Source organism: Grampus griseus, assembly GCF_964374135.1.
Source record: "Grampus griseus genome assembly, chromosome: 1".
In the NCBI taxonomy this organism is placed as follows: domain Eukaryota; kingdom Metazoa; phylum Chordata; class Mammalia; order Artiodactyla; family Delphinidae; genus Grampus; species Grampus griseus.
The window spans coordinates 38,116,810-38,140,637 of NC_139017.1; the positions used below are offsets into that span (position 1 = coordinate 38,116,810).

The 23,828-nt window shown below is 33.8% G+C and overlaps 1 protein-coding gene across 3 annotated transcripts in view; it reads right to left on the reverse strand.

Annotated features, from left to right (window-relative positions):
• Positions 1–23,828, reverse strand: part of TPR (translocated promoter region, nuclear basket protein) — a 65,239-nt gene that overhangs the window by 28,028 nt on the left and 13,383 nt on the right. For 2 of the 3 annotated variants that reach the window (XM_082650494.1, XM_082650492.1), the window contains exons 7-29: positions 22,166–22,258; positions 21,647–21,727; positions 21,479–21,566; positions 20,604–20,744; positions 20,104–20,195; positions 19,474–19,671; positions 17,229–17,336; positions 16,008–16,234; positions 15,179–15,342; positions 14,602–14,735; positions 14,365–14,513; positions 13,182–13,344; positions 11,751–11,885; positions 11,095–11,235; positions 9,967–10,132; positions 8,771–8,937; positions 7,632–7,784; positions 7,093–7,209; positions 4,865–5,068; positions 4,569–4,753; positions 3,969–4,116; positions 2,240–2,377; positions 2,006–2,137 (exon numbers count right to left, since the gene is read on the reverse strand). In XM_082650494.1, coding sequence (XP_082506620.1) covers positions 2,006–2,137; positions 2,240–2,377; positions 3,969–4,116; positions 4,569–4,753; positions 4,865–5,068; positions 7,093–7,209; positions 7,632–7,784; positions 8,771–8,937; positions 9,967–10,132; positions 11,095–11,235; positions 11,751–11,885; positions 13,182–13,344; positions 14,365–14,513; positions 14,602–14,735; positions 15,179–15,342; positions 16,008–16,234; positions 17,229–17,336; positions 19,474–19,671; positions 20,104–20,195; positions 20,604–20,744; positions 21,479–21,566; positions 21,647–21,727; positions 22,166–22,258 — 3,324 coding nt within the window. The remainder of the gene's footprint in view (positions 1–2,005; positions 2,138–2,239; positions 2,378–3,968; positions 4,117–4,568; positions 4,754–4,864; positions 5,069–7,092; positions 7,210–7,631; positions 7,785–8,770; positions 8,938–9,966; positions 10,133–11,094; positions 11,236–11,750; positions 11,886–13,181; positions 13,345–14,364; positions 14,514–14,601; positions 14,736–15,178; positions 15,343–16,007; positions 16,235–17,228; positions 17,337–19,473; positions 19,672–20,103; positions 20,196–20,603; positions 20,745–21,478; positions 21,567–21,646; positions 21,728–22,165; positions 22,259–23,828) is intronic. The other variant, XM_082650493.1, reaches the window with a different exon arrangement.

Below are 23,828 nucleotides of genomic sequence, written 5' to 3' on the forward strand. Positions count from 1 at the left end.
CTCTTTCTGACTTACTTCACTCTGTGTGACAGACTCTAGGTCCATCTGCCTCACTACAAATAACTCAATTTCGTTTCTTTATATGGCTGAGTAATATTCCATTGTATACATGTGCCACATCTTTATCTATTCATCTGTCGATGGACACTTAGGTTTCTTCCATGTCCTGGCTATTGTAAACAGAGCTGCAATGAACATTGTGGTACATGACTCTTTTTGAATTATGGTTTTCTCAGGGTATATGCCCAGTAGTGGGATTGCTGGGTCGTATGGTAGTTCTATTTTTAGTTTTTTAAGGAATCTCCATGCTGTTTTCCATAGTGGCTGTATCAATATACATTCCCACCAACAGTGCAAGAGGGTTCCCTTTTCTCCACACCCTCTCCAGCACTTATTGTTTGTAGGTTTTTTGATGATGGCCATTCTGACTGGTGTGAGGTGATACCTCATTGTAGTTTTGATTTGCATTTCTCTAATGATTAGAGATGTTGAGCATCCTTTCATGTGTTGGTTGGCAATCAGTATATCTTCTTTGGAGAAATGTCTATTTAGGTATTCTGCCCAGTTTTGGATTAGGTTGTTATTTTTTGATAATTGAGCTGCATGAGCTGCTTGTATATTTTGGAGATTAATCCTTTGTCAGTTGCTTCGTTTGCAAATATTTTCTTCCATTCTGAGGGTTGTCTTTTTGTCTTGTTTATGGTTTCCTTTGCTGTGCAAAAGCTTTGAAGTTTCATTAGGTCCCATTTGTTTATTTTTGTTTTTATTTCCATTTCTCTAGGAGGTGGGTCAAAAAGGATCTTGCTGTGATTTATGTCATAGAGTGTTCTTCCTATATTTTTCTCTAAGAGTTTCATAGTGTCTGGCCTTATATTTAGGTCTTTAATCCATTTTGAGTTTATTTTTGTGTATGGTGTTAGGGAGTGTTCTAATTTCATTCTTTTACATGTAGCTGTCCAGTTTTCCCAGCACTACTTATTGAAGAGACTGTCTTTACTCCATTGTATATTCTTGCCTCCTTTATCAAAAATAAGGTGACCATACGTGCATGGGTTTATCTCTGGGATTTCTATCCTGTTCCATTGATCTATACTTCTGTTTTTGTGCCAGTACTACACTGTCTTGATTACTGTAGCTTTGTAGTATAGTCTGAAGTCACAGAGCCTGATTGCTCCAGCTCCGTTTTTCTTTCTCAAGATTTCTTTGGCTATTCGGGGTCTTTTGTGTTTCCAAACAAATTGTGAAATTTTTTGTTCTAGTTCTGTGAAAAATGCCATTGGTAGTTTGATAGGGATTGCATTGAATCTGTAGATAGCTTTGGGTGGTATTGTTATTTTCACAGTGTTGATTCTTCCAGTCCAAGAACATGATATATCTCTCCATCTGTATCATCTTTAATTTCTTTCATCGGTGTCTTATAGTTTTCTGCATACAGATCTTTTGTCTCCTTAGGTAGGTTTATTCCTAGGTATTTTAGTCTTTTTGTTGCAGTGTTATATGGGAGTGTTTCCTTAATTTCTGTTTCAGAGTTTTCATCATTAGGGTATAGGAATGCAAGATATTTCTGTGCATTAATTTTGTATCCTGCTACTTTACTAAATTCATTTATTAGAGCTGGCGTTTCTAACCATACTATGCTATACGGTTTTGTCCCTCCTAAAAAGGTACCAGTCAGTGAACAAGTCTTCTTAAAGTGATTCAGTAAGCTACATAAATCCATTTATCACATACCAAAGCATTTTAGAGATAAAGCAAAAGCCTAAATTTGGAATACAAGTAAATAAATTAGCTGTTTTTAAAAATATACAAAACGTAACCAAAACTTTAAAAACTGAGTTATAAGTTTAATGCCTATCACGTATGTAGAGGTCACATGTTAGACTTTTACTGATCAACGCATAATACTTTCCACTAGCTCATCAAACATTTTTATCCCCTTAAATTTTACCCTATTATTTTAAATCAACATGTTTCCATATTTTGGAATGGGTTTAACTGCACTTACCTGGTTACGTGCTTTCCAACGTTTGACATCTTCTTCTAATAACTTCTTCTCTGCTTGCAACATACCGCTTTTCTCACTCAGCTCAGCATTTGCTTCTTGTAAGGGTAAAATATCTAACTCCAGTTTCCTCACCTGAAAATAGTTCCAGTATTTTTTTTAATACCTGATGTGAGAGTTTATTTAAAATACTATTAAAAATAATGTGCCTCTTCTCTTCATTAGTAAGTTACAAACCTTGGCTTGCATCTGTTGTAGATCCTGTTCTAGCCTTTCCTTTTCTTCCCTCAGCATCTTATTGGTCTCCATAACTACATTCATTGTTTCGGTTTTCTTCATCAGTTCCTCATGCTGGGCCATTGTTTTTGCAGTTACCTAAAGATTTCAAACATGTATACAGCAACATATAACAATAGATTAAGACCTACCTTTTCCTACCAGTTCTAATCTTTCCTACAAAAGTAAAAAGGATTTAAATGTCAACTTTTAAACAAATTCTTAGAAGTCTTACATGTTTTTCTGTAATTATGCTAATTACAGAGTTTAAACAAATACTAGAAATTAAAAGATGAAAGTAAAAAGATACTACAAATCCTGCTGACAAATAGTTTTTACATTAGGTAAGAACATCAATCCAGATCTTTCTGTATCTATTCTTTTTCTTGCTACACTGAATTAAAATAGTTCTAAAACAATGTTATTTTGATCCTCAGTTTTTTCCCCCTTTTTCAGAAACTCTTTTATATTTCACTCAGTTGTTTCATCACTTTGGTTCTGAGAAATTTTACTGAATATTTGTTAATTTGTGAAGACCTTTTCTTCTGTTCTCATTGAGTATAATTATCCATCTTTTGCACATGTTACTTTATTCCTTCACCATTTTAAAATCTATGGTTCATGACTGCCGTGCTACACTGTTCATCTTTGGTAGACATTCTATTAGTTTTGATATAATGTATGTTACTTCTTGACTCTCCTCTGACTATATGTAAGAGTTTGTTGAGCTGGGCATTTTCTACTAGTATTATTTGCCTTTCTGCAGCCCAAAGGAACAGCAAAGAAAGCAGAAGAGACTGAGAGAATATACAATCTTTGTTAGAAACCCCAATTCTGCTCTTTTCCTCCAAGTGTTAACTCCATTGAATTACAGGGTCTGTTTATTATTTCCGTAATGAGAAATGTTTGAATTTGGGTTGTTTTCTCAATAGGATATAACTCTGGAATTTTAAATTTCTCTCTGAAAATGTAAATCCAATAAATCTAATTGTTCAATTATTCACTTTCCCCTGTTTCAATGGTTTATCTCTAGCAGGCATTCCAACTATCAGTTAAAAGAAGATAAATGATTCAAGGTCTTAATTTCCTTCCTTCCAGATGTAGAGCTGTTATGCAATAGTAAGCCTTTGGGTGGTAGTGTGGACTAGGAGTTAATAAGCTTATGTTGTGATCACATATTCACTAAGCATCTTTTATTCTCCTTTGGTCAATTGTTTTGACTACATTTTGCACCTCTGATGAGAAAGGAATATTCTGTAGCAGTTTCAACCTACCTTTTTTTCTAAAATGACTATCAATCTATCATGAAAACTACAGCAATAAATTAAGATAACTGAAATTTATTAAGCACTCACTGTGTACCAGACATGATTCTAAACGCTTCATGTGCACTAACTCAATCCTCACTATTATTATCACCCCAATATTACAGACAAGGAAGTTTAAGAGCAAGGAAGTTAAACAATATATCCAAGGCACACATCTCACGGTGTGAAGCTAGAATTTGAAACCAGTCAGTCTGGTTACCATTAGTCTCTCACCACTGTACTGTGCCAGTGTTTACTAATGTTTAATGAATTTACACGTTTAAAAAGAATGCTTATTTCAAACTAAATTTTATGTTATTAGAAACTGAAATGAGCTCATCTCTTGATTTAACAAGTGCTTTCTTAAAGCTTAGGATACATACCTGAACTTTCTCCCTTTCAGCATTTAGACTATCCTGCAGTTCCTGCAGCTCTCTTTCTAAAAGTTCAACCCTTTGTCGATAGCGCAGGCTCTCAACCTGAGCCACTTCAAACCTAGTTTCAGCAATTTCTTTTTCTCGTCGTATAAATCTACAAGAATATGTATTTTATTTGAATAGAAAAATGCCAACAACATAACATTTCAAAACTTGGATAATTTTTAAGATGACAAAAATCATTCACTTTAAAAACTATTTTTACAAAATGCTTTCATTAAAAAATAATGGGGGATATATTTTATTACAGACAGTGGCTTCTATCTTTAAAATAATCCGAAAGGCAATTAATTTTCTAAAGAACCCACTCAAGTTCTTACTGTTAGATTCAACTTGAACTAATTTATTTAAATTGGCATATGTCTAAATGTCAAAAGTGATCACTAATTGGGTGATAGTGGCTTTGTTGACTAATAAGAGACAAAATGAGCTTTATGCCTAAAGATCCTGTAACTCCCACTTGTCTAATTTATACATTTATAGTGTAAACTTCATAATTGTTGTTAACCACAGAAGTAAAAAGCATTAAGAATATATTGGATTTACCTGAGAATTTCCAAAATTTGTTCTTGAGATTTTCCTTCTTCACTGAGAGATACATTCAATGGACCTTGTACACCTTCCTTCATAGAGGCGACGATTTTGTCACTTAATTTTTCAATCTGATCATGAAGTAATCTGTTTTGTTTTTCTAGATCTTCACAGCGAGACACACTCTTGGAAACTTCATCCTATAATCCAAGAGTCTATCATAATACCAGATTTTCCAATGTACATTAAAAAAAAACTTTCAATTCTCTAAACATTCTGATGTACAATATGATTATGATGTACAATAATACCTTCAACATTCTCTCTCTTTCCTCCCAAGATGCTTTACATTCCAACAACTGTGATTCTGCTTTCTGGGTTGTTTCTTCCAAGTGCTGACGCACTGACACCATTTTGGAAACCTGTTCTTTGGCAGCTTGTAGAGCTTCAACATCAGCAGCATGTAGCATCAATTCTCTCTCATACTTATTCTGAGCTTCCACAGCTATTTTAGCCTGAAAGGAATTATTTCCCCATCGACATAGATGATTAAAAACCCATAAAGCTAATCTTTGAAAAGATGCACATTGTATTATTTAAAGTAATAAAAGTGAAGACAATCTCTAAATGTACCAAAATAGGAGAATGATTAAAAATCACACTGTAGTGGGAAGCAGCCACACAGCACAGGGAGATAAGCTCGGTGCTTTGTGACCACCTAGAGGGGTGGGATAGGGAGGGTGGGAGGGAGGGAGACGCAAGAGGGAAGAGATATGGGGACATATGTATATGTATAACTGATTCACTTTGTTATAAAGCAGAAACTAACACACCATTGTAAAGCAATTATATTCCAATAAAGATGTTAAAAAATTAAAAAAAAAATCACACTATCTATTTAATGAAATATTAAACATCTGTTCAAAATGAAACTTAAGAAGATGATATAGTAACTCGGAACAGCCTTTATGAAAAAAAGACTAAATATAACTGAGTTACATAAAATACATATATATACACAAAGTGAATGAAGGTAAATGAAAATAATCTATTTGAGTACTGAAAAATGGATACATTATTTGATTCTAATTTCCAATATTATGCTGTTTGGCAATAAGCCAAAGACAATTCATTTTTGTCTAATTTACCTTCAATTTGAAGCACTTTCCTCTGTATTCCATTTTTAAAGTAATCCTGATACATATACATGTTATGTATATAAGCAATATGTAAGCAATAAAGAATAGTAACCCAACAAATGGCTATTAATGTACCACCAAACATAAAAATGAGAATGTTTCCAATATCCTTACATGTCTTTCCTTCCCATTCTACCATTTCAATAATTCCCATTTTCCTGAATTGTTTTACCATTTCTTGTTCATAAAAAGCAGTATCACATATATGTGTGTGTGCATGCTGTATGTATACTTAAATAATGTGGTTTTGTACTTTTAAAGCTTATAAACAGTGGTGTATAGAAATCTGTGTAAGCTCAGTAATACATTAAAAAGGTATTAAAATTATTTTGTTGAGAAAAGTATCTCTATCGTGTCTGTAGTACAGCTTTACAACCAGAATTAGTGAAGGACTACAATAATGAAAGAATGTTTGCAGGCCTTCCCTGGTGGCGCAGTGGTTGAGAGTCCGCCTGCCGATGCAGGGGACACGGGTTCGTGCCCCGGTCTGGGAAGATCCCACGTGACGCGGAGTGGCTGGGCCTGTGAGCCATGGCCGCTGAGCCTGCGTGTCTGGAGCCTGTGCTCCGTAACGGGAGAGGCCACAACGGTGAGAGGCCCACGTACCGCAAAAAAAAAAAAAAAAAAAAAAAAAGAATGTTTGCAAGTGAAAGCAAGTACACATGTAATCTCCTACTCCTATTTTTCTATATTTTTCCCATTTATCAACTTTGTTTTGTTAATGGATATTGCTCTACAGGTATCTCCTACTTTTTGAAAGTTTGCTTTATGCCACTTTGCTTTTATGAAAAACCTACATTAGCGTCTGTTTTTGCTAACCAAAAGAAATCCAAAGAGCATTTTTGCTTTTACAAAAAAAGGAGAAAAGTGAAAAGTGTTCAGCGTTTGTTTTGCAGGAGCCATTATAGAGGCTGTGCGCACCCCGAGTAGCAAGAGAGGCACCGCCAAGCTCCCTCCCTGAGAACTACACTCAGAATCTCAATATCAAGCTGTCAGAGCTTTGAATTGTGTCTGTGAGCATCTATGCTTTATCTCAATTTATTTTGTGCTTCCATTAGCAAGATGTGTCCTAAGCTAATTGTTTCTTCACTTCATGACATTGCAGTTTACACACGGCTTCATAGGAACTTTCTACTTTTGGACAGCAGGGGGAACCTGTGTTTACTTTTAGCCTTCATATATACTTTTCAACTGATGTTATTCCAAGTTCCACAAGAGTGGAAATAAACCTGCATTTTTGTAAGATTCACCAATCCCCAAAATGCATTAATATACTCCAAGAACTGTTCCCTAAGATCAAAGCTCACTTCTCGATAACTGGCTCTAAGAGTGACACTTACTTGTTCCTGACAGTCCCGTCTGGCTTGCTGCTCATTACTCAAAGCTGTGCCTGCTCTCTGAAGAGCTTCTTGTACTTCATTCTGAACACTATTGAGTGTTTTCTTTAACTCAGATAACTAAATCAGAAGAACAAGATTAAAACCAGAGTTAATTGCAAACTTAAAAATACTGAAGATAGATTTTTCAAAATACAAGTAGCCCAAAGACTTCTTACTAAATTTAAAATAGTCATAACCTGATATAATCTACTGGACAAATTTTGCAGGTCTATGTTGACCCCATATTACTATCTGCAAAAGTCAATTTTTAGGCAGAGGCTTCTAAAAAGCAGCACTGATACCTAGTACCATAAAGTAGTCTTAAATATCCAAAAGGAAACATGTGCAGATGTACAGAGTAAAACATAAAACTAAAATTGTTGGGTATGTGTTCATTCAATATCTGTTGAGATGAACTGAATAGTAGCTGATGAGCTAATTAAAAGAATTTAAATTCTTACCATAGAAAAAGTGATTGATATGGTAAAAACTTAATTTACCTGTTGTTCCATGCTCTCTATGGCTCTTCTCTTGTCATCCTGAAGTTCCTGTTTTTCCTTCTCTACTTCCATTAACTTCTTTTCCAGCTGTGTCTGAAACTCAGCTGACTCTTTTAAGCGAACTTCAATATTCTTATGTACTTCTTCTGTCACCTTTGCCATCAACCAAACAATAAGATACAAAGAATATACATATTTAAAATTATACAGTTACTTTCCCCAAATCTAAACTAAATTTAAAAAATACTAAAATTGTTTGCCTCGTATTTTTTTAAAAAAAATCCATCAAATGCTGATTCAAGAGTTCAAAAACATCACTTAAAACTATGCATAATTTACCTCTCTACCTGTTTACTGGTCATTTTTCTTTTTTGAAGTGAAATTTCCAATTTTCATTTTCCCCTCATTCTTCATATCCACTTGCCAAATCTGTCCATTCTACCACTGAAAGGGGTTTTTCTCCCCACATATTTTGATTTTCATGATGCCAGCCACGAAAGGATCTTTTAAAACTGTGGCCCTAGTCTATTGCTATAGCCTCCAAAACAAACTTTGTACCCTCCAATCTATTACATTAATCTTTCTAGTTAAAGCAAATTCTGGTTATGACATGTTGGAAAAAAATCAATGCCTCAATAATCTTACAACGTATAATTTAGTATGACTTGAAAACCTTTCACATTTGGCTCCTGACTACGTTTATAATTATATTCCTCACTATTTCACTTCATAAATGCAACACACTAACTAGCCTTTTTATCTTGGCTGATGGTGCCTTCTACGTGGAATAACTTCCTACCTTTAACTATCCAAATGATGCTTTCTTTCAAGGCTGGACACAAATGCCTTCTCTCCTGTGGAGTTATGCATACTCAAAAGACAAATAATCTCACCTACCTCCCACTCACATCAACATTTCATCTATACCTTTTCTACAGCAATACACTTTCCATGTTGCACAAATTTTGTGTGATCTTTTTGTTTGTTTTATTTGGCTTATTAGACTCAAGCACTCTTAAGAGGTAAGTGCAATGTCAGTCAAATCCATACTTTTACACAGTGTCTTACACATAGCAACAACCTAACTTAAAAAAAAAAGTTAGTAAGTGCACGCAAACCGATTTCAAAATTGTATATACCTGTTTTTCCTTGTTGAGGGACTCTTCCAAACTAGTAACCATTGCACGATACTGTTCCACATTACTAGTGCTTGTTTTGAGTCTTTCCTTCAAGTCATTCACCTGCTCTTCTGCCTGCCTTAGCTGACTCAGAAGGTCATCCACATCTTCTTTGTTGCTAGGCTGACCTAAAAGATTTAACAGCTTTCTTAAAATGAACACGTTAAAAGATATTAGAGATGACTGTTATCAATCCTGACTGTGAAGTTAGGATTAAGGCTGAAATAAGTAGTTAACTACCTAAAAAGTATATTTCAACCCATACTGAATACCAAAATAAAACCAGGTTACTGTTAGTATGTTATTTCTTCAAAAGAACTTTGCTGTTACAAATATTTTTTTAAAAAAAAGATACTTAAAAAGAGAATACAAAATATTTCCACTAAACTGAGACAGTTACTTGAAGAAATTACCATTCTTAATTTATTTAAACGTTGTTTATTCCAAAACACTACACCTTAATCATTTAGTGCAATTTTCATTCTAAAATTCATGGAAAAGGAAGAAATTGCAGATTAGAAAGAATGTTTTCATACCATATGATAACAAGAAAGAAGTATTGGATAATTATATACATATACTATATATATCACATATACACATATATACTTATGTTTTAAATTTCTCTTCTATTAAGAAATAAAACCATGTAGAAAATCTGGACACAATGGCTTTGCATTTGAAATAATGTATTGACAAAGAGAAGCAAAACCTAATGAGACAAATCTTTTACCTGTGGCTATCAATGAGCAAAAATTAGAAATGTTGCTCTAAAAGAGACCAAGCCAATCAATTATTTCTGTAAGTGAGCCATATCATTACAAATTCAACAAGTAACCTCATCTCGAAAGGGAGAGTTAAAAATTCAAATATTAACCCTCCACAAGAGAAACATTCTTAAAGTATCAGTAAAATGGTTTCAATAATTGGAAAACTAAGAGCATATCTTGGTCAGCTGCCATATGTACAACTATTCTGAATCTTCCAAGTCTGCAAATTTATTAATTTAAGTGGAAAACTGAGCTTTACTATAGGAACAATAAAGGTTTTTTGTTTTTTAAATCTTTTGCTAGTATCCACAAAGAATAGGCTATTTATCTACAGGATATGTTATAAACCTAAAGAGGTACTTTTTATCAGCCTACTTAATTATTTACCTTTACCAGTTCTCTGTGAGGACTGAGAAGCAAGCTGGACTTCCACATTACTAAGGTGCTGTTTCAATGTAGCAATTTCCTTTTGAGCATTTTTTAACAGTTCTTTTGTGTTAAGATGAAGATTAGTCTCAGTATCCAGCTGTCTCTTTGTATCTAAAAGTTGAACCTATAAGAAAAAATACATTAACCCTACAAACATTTACCTTTAAGTTCTTAAGTAACTAGAGGTTCAAGTTATCTTTTTACAGAACTTTAACACTCTGGCTAAAACAGGGTAACAGAGATGAGATTTACCTCCCCATCTGAAACAACCAAAATCAAAAAAACAAACACCAACCAAAAAACCCCAGACAAAACACATTAGAACAACTGTGATACCTGAGTTAGGAAACAAAAGAGGTGAACCCTACAATTTCCCAACTTATTGATTTAAGAGTGTGCAGGCTAAGGCATAGGGAAAGGGAAATGAGGCCCACAGGATTCCTGAATTGAGAACATAGAACTGAGAGTAGAAGAAGGCTAGTTTGAATTCATAAGACAATCAGAGAGAAGAGAGCTGCACTGAGTACTGTGATTTGCACAGGATCCCTCTTGAATATTCAGCAAAATTGTGATCAGTGCATGCCTATGAAATTACCCTAGACAGGGTAAAGAATCACCCAAAGAGACTGAATGAAGACTCTCTGGTGCTCAGAGAGAGTTATTAGGAATAAATAATGCCTGTTTCCAGCAGCCTGACTGCAAAAGCTCTTAATTCACTGGGCACTGGGACTAGTAGTCAGGAAGATACTGGCTTGGTAGCAGTGAATAATTAGTTCTAAACTGAGCACTGCTTTGGGCCTGCCTAATAAATCGTAAAAAATATATTCAATAGAATCAAACTATTTTCAATGAACTTTACTGCATTCCAGAACAAAGTTCAAGATTTATAGAAATACAGAAATATCCAGCACCCAATAGGATAAAACCCAATCAAAAATTACTAAGCATACAAAAAGGCAAGACAAACTTACGAGTCTGTAAGAGATCTCTTCAAAACTATGCTTCAACATGACATGACAGTTTATCTACACACCAGCTTAATTTTTAAACATAAACATTCTACAGAAATTCAGAACACAGACTCACATCTAGATTTCTAGTAAGTGTATGCCTTTGTTCCACCTCATTTTCCAACTTCTTCTTTAGATGGGATATCTCATGTTCCAGTTTTTCTATCTGGCTACTAAGCCTTTGTTTGGTTTCTGTTTCAGATCGTTCCAATATTCCCTAAGGTAAAAAAAGATTTTTGTTATACTTAAGAAAAAAGTAAACCCCCCCCCCACACCAAAAAGAAAACCCAAAGGCAATAGAAAATTATGGGAATACAACTCATTTCTACATGAAGAGGTTAATATCTAAAACATTTACCAAGAAGGTATTTGACATTATCCATACTAAAACATCTATTTAATAGGGAAAATAAAAACCATATTACCAACGGCCATTCAGATTTCTTGAAGTTTTAAAGACTATAAACCAAAGATTAAATCTTGTACGCAATTAAACTGTACAGGACTCTAAATATAGACCTGAGGATTAAAACTGCCAATTGCATGGCTTCAGTCAGTTTTCTTTAAATGTTTTATTTAGAATACTGACGTCTTAATAAACTTCAAATTCAATGATCATAATGCATGACAAAAATGACATGAATTTTCTCATTAAGAAACCTGAGAAAATACAACGTCAAAATTGTTCAAATATAACTTAATTTTTCTACATGTCCTTTTTTATTTGGTTACCTGAATTGTTTGCAGATTAGTTAGCAGCAAGTTTTGCCCTCTTTGTTCAGCCAACAAAGATTCTCTTTGCTGAGAAAGACGAACTTCTGACAATTTAAGCATTTCCTTTTCCTTTTTCAAATTTTCTGCTCTTACCTTGAGGCAAATACAAGTTAAAGAAAAAATATTGAAAAGCAATGTGTCAAATGTAATAACACAGTTATAAAATTAAAATGATTCTTCATTACTACATATTTCTTAATGTTAGAAACTAACAGTAGAGACTACATCTCTTCACTATATAAGGAAATACAACTCTTAGTTTCATGTATTGAAATATGAAGCAAATATTGGAAATACTAATAGATCAAAGGAAAAAATCTTGCAATTACCACAAATACACTATCTTTGCTCTAACAAATCAGACTTTAAAACAAACAATAAAAAAATCTAAAATGCCAGAGTGTAAGAGGCAAAACTGAAAAATTGTGCTATAGTCATACCTGCATACTATTAAATTACGCAAGTTTAGAATCTAAGCTTGGTTTCTAAGGATCTGTTTGAAAGTGCTGACTGATCTATTTAAACTTTTTTCCCCCATAAAGACTCTGAGTTTCATGGGATATAGGAGGGTTCGCTGAAAATCAATATCCTCAAATATTCATATTTTCAGGATGAGTCAAAAACTATCAATCATAAAACTTACTCCACCAGTTTGAAAAAGTGCTGCTGTCTAGTCTCCACAAAGGAGTGGGTACAAGACAAAAATGAAAGAATATAGCCAACAGAATTAGAAAAGCTAGGTTTTAAGTCCCAACCAACCCATCTCTCATCATGGCCCCAAAACAGGCAAATTACTTAGCTTCTGCGTCTGTTTCTCGATAGGCCAAATGGGGGACAACTGTACCTAGTTCATAAGTAATGATTAAAAAGTTGTAAGAGACAATTTTATAAAAAGTAAAGCATTGTATGAAAATTTATCTTCAAAGAATTTAGAATTTAGTTGAAAGTACTGTCAATTTCTGATTGACATTTATATTCATCATTCATTTCATCAATTATATTTTATTCACTGAAATTCAGAAATATAATTCAATGCTAATGAAATTTTTATACTGTCCTTTATTAGAAATAAGAATGGATAAAATATTCACCCACTGCCTTTGTTGTAACTAGAGCAACAGTGACTTACAAATTTATTTTGAAATGGAAAATTTGTAAGACAATCTTAGTCTAGACAAACAAACTTCTTTCCCTCTCCAGTTTTATTAGAAACAATCACCCAACTGATCTGATGGACAAGTGGATGCCTGGAAACTATTTGATAAGGACATGTAATTCACAAACCTCAAATATCTACATTACACCAACCAGTAAAAGCAAAGTAATAATTAAAAAACAAGTGTCAAATGCAACTTATAACGCAAGTGAGATGCCGGAAATTGGTCTCACTTCTGCAACAGCTAGCTTTTCATTAGCTCCTCTCAAATCTTGTGTCATTGTGTTGATGATCTGTTCCTGCTTTTGAGTTGCTGCAGTGAGTTTCTGATTTCTCTCGTGTAGGGATGTTATTTCTCGACGATATCCTTCAACATTATCTTGTAGCATTTCATAACTTATATGAAAAAAAAAAATTCCATAAGCAACTGAAGTACTATATCCTAGCTTAGTTCCTTGATTTTCACAAGAACTTAATTTTACATGATTAATAATATGAAAACAGTGGCTTGTGTAATAATGTAAAAATCTCCATTCTTTTTTCTAAATTCCACATTTAGCAGTCAAATTCAAATTCTAATTAAACACAGTATTTCATGCTGAATTAACTTTTTAATCTTACTCATTTACAAGTATTCTAATCATATTCAAAATAATGCCATATAATGTTGATACACGAGACACCCATCACTATACAGTATGCAATTTAAGATATTCACTCATGGTTAGTGATGGATTTTTGCCAGTCCTTTTTTTCTCTCTAAAATTCTTCATGTTATTTTCTTATGTGCTTGAAAGCTTAGAAAATGGCTGGCTAGAGCTATCAACATAGGAGAAAAAAAGGTGCTTTTATTGGGATATCAAACTGTTGGAATGTACAGAGACAACTTCTTGTCATATACTTACAAAAACAGTTTGACCATGTAGTATACAAAGAAATAAGTTTTCTCCTAACTTGATAAACTAACAAGTATTCAATGGCTCTGGTAATAACTATGGAATGAAATTTACCATTATTCCTTTGTTAAGTGACCAAGAAAGTGAATTTTCCCAAAATTAACTCGCTAGAGCCTGCTTCTCTTCTACCTAGACTAGAAAAGGCTGAATTTGCTCACAGTTCTCTTATCTTCCTTACTTAAAATAATTAAGTCCTATGGAAACAGTATCTTCTTTAATCTCAGGAAGGAAAAATAGCAACATTCCTTACATGAACTTCAACTTAACTAAATAACTACCTGGACTCCTTAGCAATATCCAGGAAAATCATTAACCAAAAGTAAAAAATGAACCCCTGTACATCTCATCCTGGATCAGAATCCACCAAAAAAAGTAACACTATTGCAAATTAACACTTGAATTTGATTCAACTGAAAACTAAGTATACCGTTTAGACTTAATTTTTGAAAAGAAAATTTACCGTTTAGAAGCAAAATCTAGCTGGGTAGAAATTTTGGTATTTTGTGATCGCAAATCTGTGACTTGCTCCTGAAGTTTCTCAAGCTGCTCATTCTGCATTTTTTCATTATCTGCCTTTTCTTTTTTGTAGTTCTCAAAAATTTCCTGCAACTAAATATTGGAGAAATTATTAGAAGATGATAGTCCATGTTCTCAAAAAACCTGACCCAAGATAAAGCTGTAAAGGTGGGGTCTTTACCTGTTTAAGGGCAGCCTTGGCTTCTATAGCCTCTGCTGACTCAATTACAGGTACTGGAGTAGGAGTGGAAACAGTCTGTGATGTACTTGAACGTTTTTGAGTTGACACAAGAGAACTATCATCTAAGCTTGAAGCTTCAGAAACGTAAAAAGAATGATGTAACATTTCTTCACAAAATACGTCATTACCAAAAAACAAGCTGACTCATTTAAATGAAATCATAAGATTATAGAAATTATGAGACAAAGAACCTACTAAACAATTTATTAAAGTTATTTATGACTTCTAGTTAAATAAAGGTAATTTTTGCAGATTAAATGTCAAAACATAACCAGAATAAACACTGTAATTCATTGCCTCTCAGATGCATATTTTTCAACAATGATCAGCATTTTTCTTACCTAATATATTTTAGAATTGATGACGTGCTATGATCACTCATATATGGTAGTCAAATTTAAAGTTAGCACTGTTAAAGTAGATACTAGTTATATTGCGAAATCCATTCCCTAATATACATTTCAGAAATATTTCCCCAAAATACTTGGAAACTTTTAAGATACATATAAAAACGTACCTTGTAAAGGAATGGTAACTCCTGTTGTCTGTGACAACAAAATACGGTACATATCACGCTGACGAACTATGGAATCAACAAGCTGCATTTGATGTCGTCGTGATTCACGGAGTTGTTCCAGTTCAGCGAGGGCGCTCTCAAGTTTGAGCTGAAGCTCAGTTATTCTGCAGGAAAAGAAATCAGTCTATTTCACAGGACTGAGATTGAGAGGCAGTCATAATTTCTATTGCAAATTGACTAAGCATTTTATCGCCTATCATTAAGCACAGTATTTTCATCTCTCTTATCCTTTCTTTCTTCTGCTGCTATTTTAAGAATCACTTTTAAAACCCCCACCATATAGGACACAGACACTCACCAACGTCATCTGAAAAATTTGTTTGCAAAAATTAAACCAATTCCACTGAGTCCAAACTCCAGTCTTCTTACTTTCATAGCCATTCTTCCTCCTCTAGTACCAAAACCATTTTTTCCCAAAAAATTCTTTACTGTAATTCCTTAAATATCTTCTCCATGAAGCCTGGCCTGTTCCCTAAAATCTAGGCTGGGTCTCATACCCTACGCTCCCATGGATAGGCTCATCTATTACAGCACTAATCACACTGAACTAAAATTATCTATTTATTGATCTTATTATCTATTTTATCTATTATCAGTCTCATCCACAAACTGAGGTCCCTGAGAGTAGAATTTTTGTTTTTTTGGGTATTGTTGCTCAGCTGTTTTTTTTCTCCTAAATCACTATATTCCCAATATCCAGCACTGTTAGGGGCACACAAAAGGTATCAATAAATGTTTGCTGAATAAACCAAAGTAGTCTATTGCTTACTTGGATGAAGTTGTTTCTTGTTCTTCTCTTTCTCTGGTTTCCCCAAGTTCCCGAAGGGCCACTAAGAGACGTTGATTTTGCTGTTGAAGCTCTTCAATGTTTCTGTAAGATACTAGGTGCTGTGATATTACTTCAGATGAACTACTTATATCAGCAGAGCTTACTTCCTCATCACGGATTACATGGTTACCCCTCGCTTCTTCAAGTTCCATTAGAAGCACTCTAATCTAAAAAAGGGTTTTAATATGTTATCAAATAGTATTGGCTTTGATTCTGGAAATGTTTAGAAGAAAAGTAAAAATTTTCAAATGACAATATTACTTTATGAACACTGTCAACTTAGTATTAAATTATCTTGAAAAACAAAACATCAAGCTTATCATTTTAGATATTAAGGCCTAAATAAAGAAAACCTTAATGGAAAAATTTATTTTTCATTTCTATGGACGTACGTAATGAAAACTACTATTTTTTTAAAAAACAGATTCCAGAAGCATGGTTCCATTTTTCTAAAACAAAGACCAAATAAAACACACAGAAATATATACCCATTTTGTGTGTGTGTGTGCGTGTATGCTTGCACTCGCATGCTTATATATGTATTATGTGGTGGGGCAGAAGGGGAGCATGGAAAATAGATGTTAATTTCATTCATGTGAAATTTTTATCTATGTTTGTGTGTACGTGTGTATACCCACACACAAAAATTAGGGTAAAATATATGAACAAAACAGACCTACATTTCCAAACCTGTTCAGTTAAATAAAAAAGTGGTAGGGTAATGCATTTATAGATGCATATACAAAATGCATGATTTTATTTTAGTAAAAACAAAGAATGTTTACATATGTTTACATATGCTCTTGTGTATCTGTACATATAAGAAGACGTGAAAGAATACACCATTGGTGAAAGAATAACACCATTCTATTAACTCTGGGACTTGGGCAGGGGAAGAAAACTTTTATTTACCTTTGAATTACTTCATTTATTACAACCAGTACCTTCAATTTGAAAATTTATCAAACACATAAGGAAAAGAGAAGGGGGAGCAGCTACGGGAAAACAATGACTAGGCTGCAATTCTGCTAGAGTCGTTTTCTTAGTTGATGAGAATTTCGTATGTGCTAGTTCTACCTTACATACCTGCAAACAGATTCAAACACTACTAGGCAGTCAGTTCAGGGAAAAAATACAGGAAAAGAAACAAAAAATTCTAACCTGTTGTGAAAGATCTTTTATTTGTACTTCCATTCTTTGATTGTCTCTTTCAAGCACAGATGAATGTTTATTGGCTTTATCTGTGTCCTCCTGCAATCGCTGAATCTCCTTTAAAATGAAAAGTCAAATGAAAATTGTTTTTCCTTCTAAGATCTATATAAATAGCAATTACACAAACAACAAAAATATTCAGTGCTCAAATACCACAGTAATCAACTTATAAATAAAAAAATTCTATATAATATACTAGCCTCTAAAGAGAAATTTCTTAAAAATAGGAATACATGTATTTCTTAATATCTCAAATATTGCTCATTATAATGTTCATCACTGTACGATAATGATGAGGAATTCCCCCTAAGTTAACTGTGAACTACAATGTTACAGCCACACCAAATTCATAGTGTATTATCAAATGATATCAGAGAAATACTCTCAAAAGCTTCGTTACTAAGACAAAAACAAAGGACTGCATTACAATGATGATCATTATTATACTATCTGGTAATAAATGTTAAAAGTAAAAAATGTTGGGTAAGATGCATAAAAGACTTGGTTTTATTAAAAATGCATCAGGAATTAATTCTAAAGAAGCAGCAGCCAATGTAACAAGGCTGTTAAAAAAAGGAAAGAAATTACAGCATATTGCAGTGCTCTGTAAAGTTTAGCATCACAATATCATTAGGGATTTAGGGGCACAGTTTTAAGGAGCGTGATGTAAGCAAAAAATATCTTTGAAATCTTATGTTTTATCTCAAATTTATACAAAATTTGCTTCTTAATGTACTGTTTTCACATAATAATGTTTTACACACTATTCGAGTGAAAGATGGCTCATATTTTTCCTGGTGTTTAAAGTACCTCTGAGCACAGTGCCCTCAGGGAACATGGATAAACCAATTTCAGTTGACAAAATGAAGCAGGCAAATATTCATGAAAGATGGTAACGACACAAATCTACTGAGTTCAAACTGGGATAAATTAAGATGCCAAGGAAGGAAGTAATTTGGTTATAAAACTCTAAGAATCTAACAAATAAGCACCACAGAATCTAGACTGGACATGATGTATGTTATGGACAGAAGATTCAGCTATGAAAAACATACAGAAATTATCTTTAAAGTCTTCGGCAGTTATGAAAAATGTCTGTGTTTATTACTGTGCCTGTATGTTAGTGATGAATTAACAAATAGGTTTCCCCCACAATGAACAGCTGCTATTATCTAATTTTTAAGCCCCTCTACTTTACTACCTCCTTCAGACAATAAGCTCCAAGCAAAATGCTCACTCTCAACAGTGAGAAAGTCAAGTAGATCCAAAGGACCTCTTTTTAAACCACATCAAAGGGGCAGAGGTGTGTCTAAAACCTAATATTCTGTCAAGGCAAGACTGCTAGACATCATTTGATTTAGGAGAAAGAGAACATTAGACACAATACACCCTGATTTAAACTGACATCTAAATTGTAATAACAACAGCAACAAAAGTTTAAGGTGAATTAAGGATACAATTTATTTATACAATATATTTATACTCTCAAAAAAAAATTATCAGTTTAGATACAAGTTGATTTAACTGATTTTCCCCAATAAAACTTGCTTAATAAATCTTGAAGATTTCTCAGTAATAACAGTTGTATCCTAAAAACAACATTATCAGCATATAAATACTCTTTTTAAACCATTACCTATTAAAAAGGAATCTTAAGAGGTAAAGAATATTTACAAACTTCTTTAGTACTTCTAATATGCAAAGGAACAGTAACAAAATAAGGTATATAAAGATTTGCCAAATTGTGAAACGATATTTAAAAAAAGGAATTCTTTTCAATGGTAAGTCAAACAATATTATCATTTCTAGACAGAATATCAGAATTGCCTGACAAAAAATGACTATTGCTAAATTTAGAAAGGTTCTATTAACAGAGATTGTTATTTTAATCTGAAGAGTAGCCCAGGGAGATTTGGCTATTTATCATCCACTAGAGAACCCTACAGAAATCATCCCAAATGTCTTAAAAAATGCTAAAGGTTTTCAATGTTAGCTGAATAAAGATAAAACATTTTGCAATTACAGATGTTTAATAATGTAATGACAAGTTCTAAAATATATAATTACCCTATCACTGAAAAAGTGGTTAGCCTTTTAACTTAAATTCTTTAATTCTAAGAAAGAACTACCCTATCTAGTAAATGGTTTCTCATATGTATTTTTTCTACAGTTAAAATTTAGGAATGGAACCAACCTTCATAGCTTGTTCAAGCTTAACAGATAAACTTGCCACAGCTTTCTGGGCACGTTCATACTCCTCACGTTGGCGTTTCAAAATTGGTGCTTTGGCTTCAACTTCTTTCACTATTTCATCTAGATACTTATTAATTCTTTTGTTCTCTAGTTTCTCCAAAAGCAGCTGATCCTGAGTTTCCACATAAGCATTATACAGCTGAAAGAAGAAGAGGGGTCATTTCAAATCTAAGCATAACAGATATACACAGTTTGTCTAGCTTCTTCATAAACATTCATTAGCAATTACACAAGATGGAAATGTTTACTGTATGTTACACAGAACCAGGAACCAAGAAAGCCTTTCCTGGGGACTTCCCTGGTGGCACAGTGGTTAAGACTCCACGCTCCCAAAACAGGGGGCCCAGATTCGATCCCTGGTCCGGGGACCAAGAGTTTGCATGCCACAACTAAGGAGCCCATGAGGCACAACTAAAAACAAACAAACAAACAAAAAAAGTAAGAAAGCTTTCCCTAAAACGATCCGTTAATCACTAGGCAATTTTAAGAATAATTTTTCTGGGGCATAAGTGTCAGAGAGATGTGAACACTTTTGCTGAAGGAAAATAACAAGATTTAATACCATTTTTACCTCAGTTAGCTTCATGCCAGGTTTCACTATCTTAGCTACGGCTGCTGCAGTAGGAGACATGGCTGCAAGCTCTTCTTCAGACAAGATGGCCCCTGAGCCAACACACAGAAATCGAGTATATTTTTGTAAAATTTCAAAGTAAAGCCACTAATATTTCTTACAAGTAAAAGTGATACCTACTGTACATTACATATAAATTCCTATGAAGACTATATAAAATATGACAAGTAACACAATTCTAAAAACCATGCAGTAATTATAGTTAAAACTATTCTGGAAATTGACACACAATTTTGTGTGATCAAATGGTACTTATACCTAACAATACAATAAAGATACAGATAAAGTAATGCGGAACTAAAAATAAATAAATTGTAATGCTATAACTTAATGAGTTTCCTACATCACAACATGACAAACACTATTAGTGAAGTTAAGTGAGGACTATGTAGGGAAGTTCTAGTATTTCAAACCTTTAATAAGCATCTATTAATCCATACCTTTACGTTTTGTGGCAGAAAGCAGGTCATTTGCATTCTCTAATTCCTTCTCTAATTTCCTTATTTTCTCAAGCATTTCTTTTTCCATTTGATCTTTAGATTCCTCTACTTCTAGAAGATGACCTTGTATTGCTTTATTGGCTAAAAACATTTTTAGAGACAGAATAATCAAGCACATAATTAAAATCTTTAAGTTACAGAATGTAACAGAATAGTCAGCACACAATATTAAATTCTACAGAGGCTGTGGTTGACAGTTATTACCCACTGGAAGCTCTTGATGTACTTATAATTCCTGAGGTGTCCTGGCCTAGTCAATCTATTTCTCCTTTTGATGTCCCTTTTATAAGAGGGGAAAATAGGGGAACTCAAATTATAAAAAAAGTGGCTCTAAGTGTCTCTTTGGTTTTAATCTGATCTTAGATGTCTAGAACATAGGAAATGCCTGGAAAAGATCATACATAAATAACTTACATTAAAAAAAAGCAGGAATATATGAAATCAAAGACTTTAAAATACATTATAACTTAAAAAGTAAGGCTTATTTATGGATTAAGAGAGTACCCAAACTATAAACCTATATGTATTTATCAAAGGAAACGTTTCAAAAATGGAAGAAAAATTTCCTATTACAATCAGAATATATATATAAGGTTATCAAATGAAAGAAACAGAAAAATGTTAGCTACTTATATTTTCAAATATTTGCTGAAAATAGAATTTAAAATTTCTTGAACTAAGGATCTTTCTTCTATATCAAATTTTGTCCCTAATAAGGTATCTGACCTCCAAATCCAAAAATCTACAGAAGGGTAAAGAAAACAGTACCTTCTATCTAAAAACAAAATAATCTTCCCATAATTGGAAAGTCTTACCTTCTCCAGCTTCCTTCAAAAGTTTGTGTAATTCATCCACTGCTCGGGTCAGTTCATTGCTCTTTGCCTCTGAATCATCAGCAGCACTCTAAAATTTAATCTTAAAAAAGTTACCCAACATCCAATAATGCAACATTAGGACACTAAAGCATATGGTACGGTACCTACCTTGTAAAGATTAGAGAGTTTTATGTGAGCATTTAATTCATTGTGGAATTTCTCTTCCATACTGGCCTGCTGTTCCTTGGCCTGAGGGGGAAAAAAAAAGCCAACACCAAAAACCAAATTAGAACAGTCTGATTTGAACTGAATTTAGAATGCTTATCAAATGCCAAGATAAAAAATTCAGTTTTGAAAGTAAAGAGATGAAGACTAAAACACTAAAATTAAAATCAGTTGTCATTATAGAGATAAATTATCTTAAGGATAAAATGTTAATGATATTTTTATCTTAAAGTAGGATATTTAAATGTCATTAAAATTAACCATACTCGTTTTTAGACAGTACTTTGGATACAGTATGTAACTGATTCTAGCAATTTTAGCCTAGTTACATCCTATGAAAGTGCCCTGGCCATTTTGTGGTGCCAGGAATGGTTCAAAATATGAAATCATTTTATAAATCAATAGCTTCCTAAGTGTTACAATATTTTTGTAAAAGAGACATTTTAAACTGGTCAACTACACCTCTTTCAGTTTGGTCAACAGATCCTCTACATGCTTTTGAAGATTCTCATTTGATGTTTTCAAGCCATTCATCTGTTCTTCCATTCTAGAAACCTAGAAACAAAGAAGTAGAGTTGGTTGCGGGGAAGGATGTTGTATTAACTGAAATTAATTTGGTATAAAGCTGCCAAGTACCAGGACTGAGTGAGCCAGAGGCCCCTAATCAGCTGCTACTTTAACCCTGTCCTGTCTGGGTGGGGAACAGACGCCCGCAGGCTACCTACACGCAGAGGTGGGTCCAAATCCAAAGCTGAACCCCAGGAGCTGTGCGAACAAAGAAGAGAAAGGGAAATTTCTCCCAGCAGCCTCAGGAGCAGCGGATTAAAGCTCCACAATCAACTTGATGTACCCTGCATCTGTGGAATACCTGAATGGACAATGAATCATCCCAAAATTGAGGCAGTGGACATTGAGAGTAATTGTAGACTTGGGGTTTGCTTTCTGCATCTAATTTGTTTCTGGTTTTATGTTTATCTTAGTTTAATATTTAGAACTTATTATCATTGGTAGATTTGTTTACTGATTTGGTTGCCCTCTCCCTTTTTTTTTTGTATATATATATTTTTCCTTTTTCTCTTTTTGTGAGTGTGTGTGTATGCTTCTTTTGTGATTTTGTCTGTATAGCTTTGCTTTTGCCATTTATCCTAGGGTTCTGTCTATTTTCTTTCTTTTTTTTTTTTGGTATAGTTTTTAGCACTTGTTATCATTGGTGGATTTGTTTATTGGTTTCATTGCTCTCTTCTTTCTTTCCTTTTTTATTTTTTACTTTCAATATTTTTTTTGTTATTTATCTTAATAACTTAATTTAATTTAATTAATTTATTTTTCTTTCTTTCTTCCTTTCTTTTTTTTTTCCTCCCTTTTCTTCTGAGCTGTGTGGATGACAGGGTCTTGGTGCTCCGGCCGGTGTCAAGCGTGAGCCTCTGAGGTGGGAGAACCGAGTTCAGAACATTGGTCCACCAGAGACCTCCCGGCCCCACGTAATATCAAATGGTGAAAGCTCTCCCAGAGATCTCCATCTCAGTGCTAAGACCCAGCTCCACTCAACAAATAGCAAGCTCCAGTGCTGGACACCCCATGCCAAACAACTAGTAAGAAAGGAACACAACGCCACCCATTAGCAGAGAGGCTGACTAAAATCATAATAAGCTCACAGACACCCCAAAACATACCACCAGATGCAGTCCTGCCCACCAGAAAGACAAGATCCAGCCTCATCCACCAGAACACAGACACCAGTCCACTCCACCAGGAAGCCCACACAACCTAAAGAACCAACGTTACACACTAGGGGCAGACACGAAAAACAACAGGAATTACAAACCTGCAGCTTGCGAAAAGGACACCACAAACACAGTAAGTTAAGCAAAATGAGAAGACAGAGAAACACAGGGTAGATGAAGGAGCAAGCAAAACCCACCAGACCAAACAAATGAAGAGGAAATAGGCAGTCTACCTGAAAAAGAATTCACAGTAATGTTAGTAAAGATGATCCAAAATCTTGGAAATAGAATGAAGAAAATACAAGAAACGTTTCACAAGGACCAAGAAGAACTAAAGAGCAAACAATGATGAACAACACAATAAATGAAATTTAAAATTCTCTATAAGGAATCAATAACAG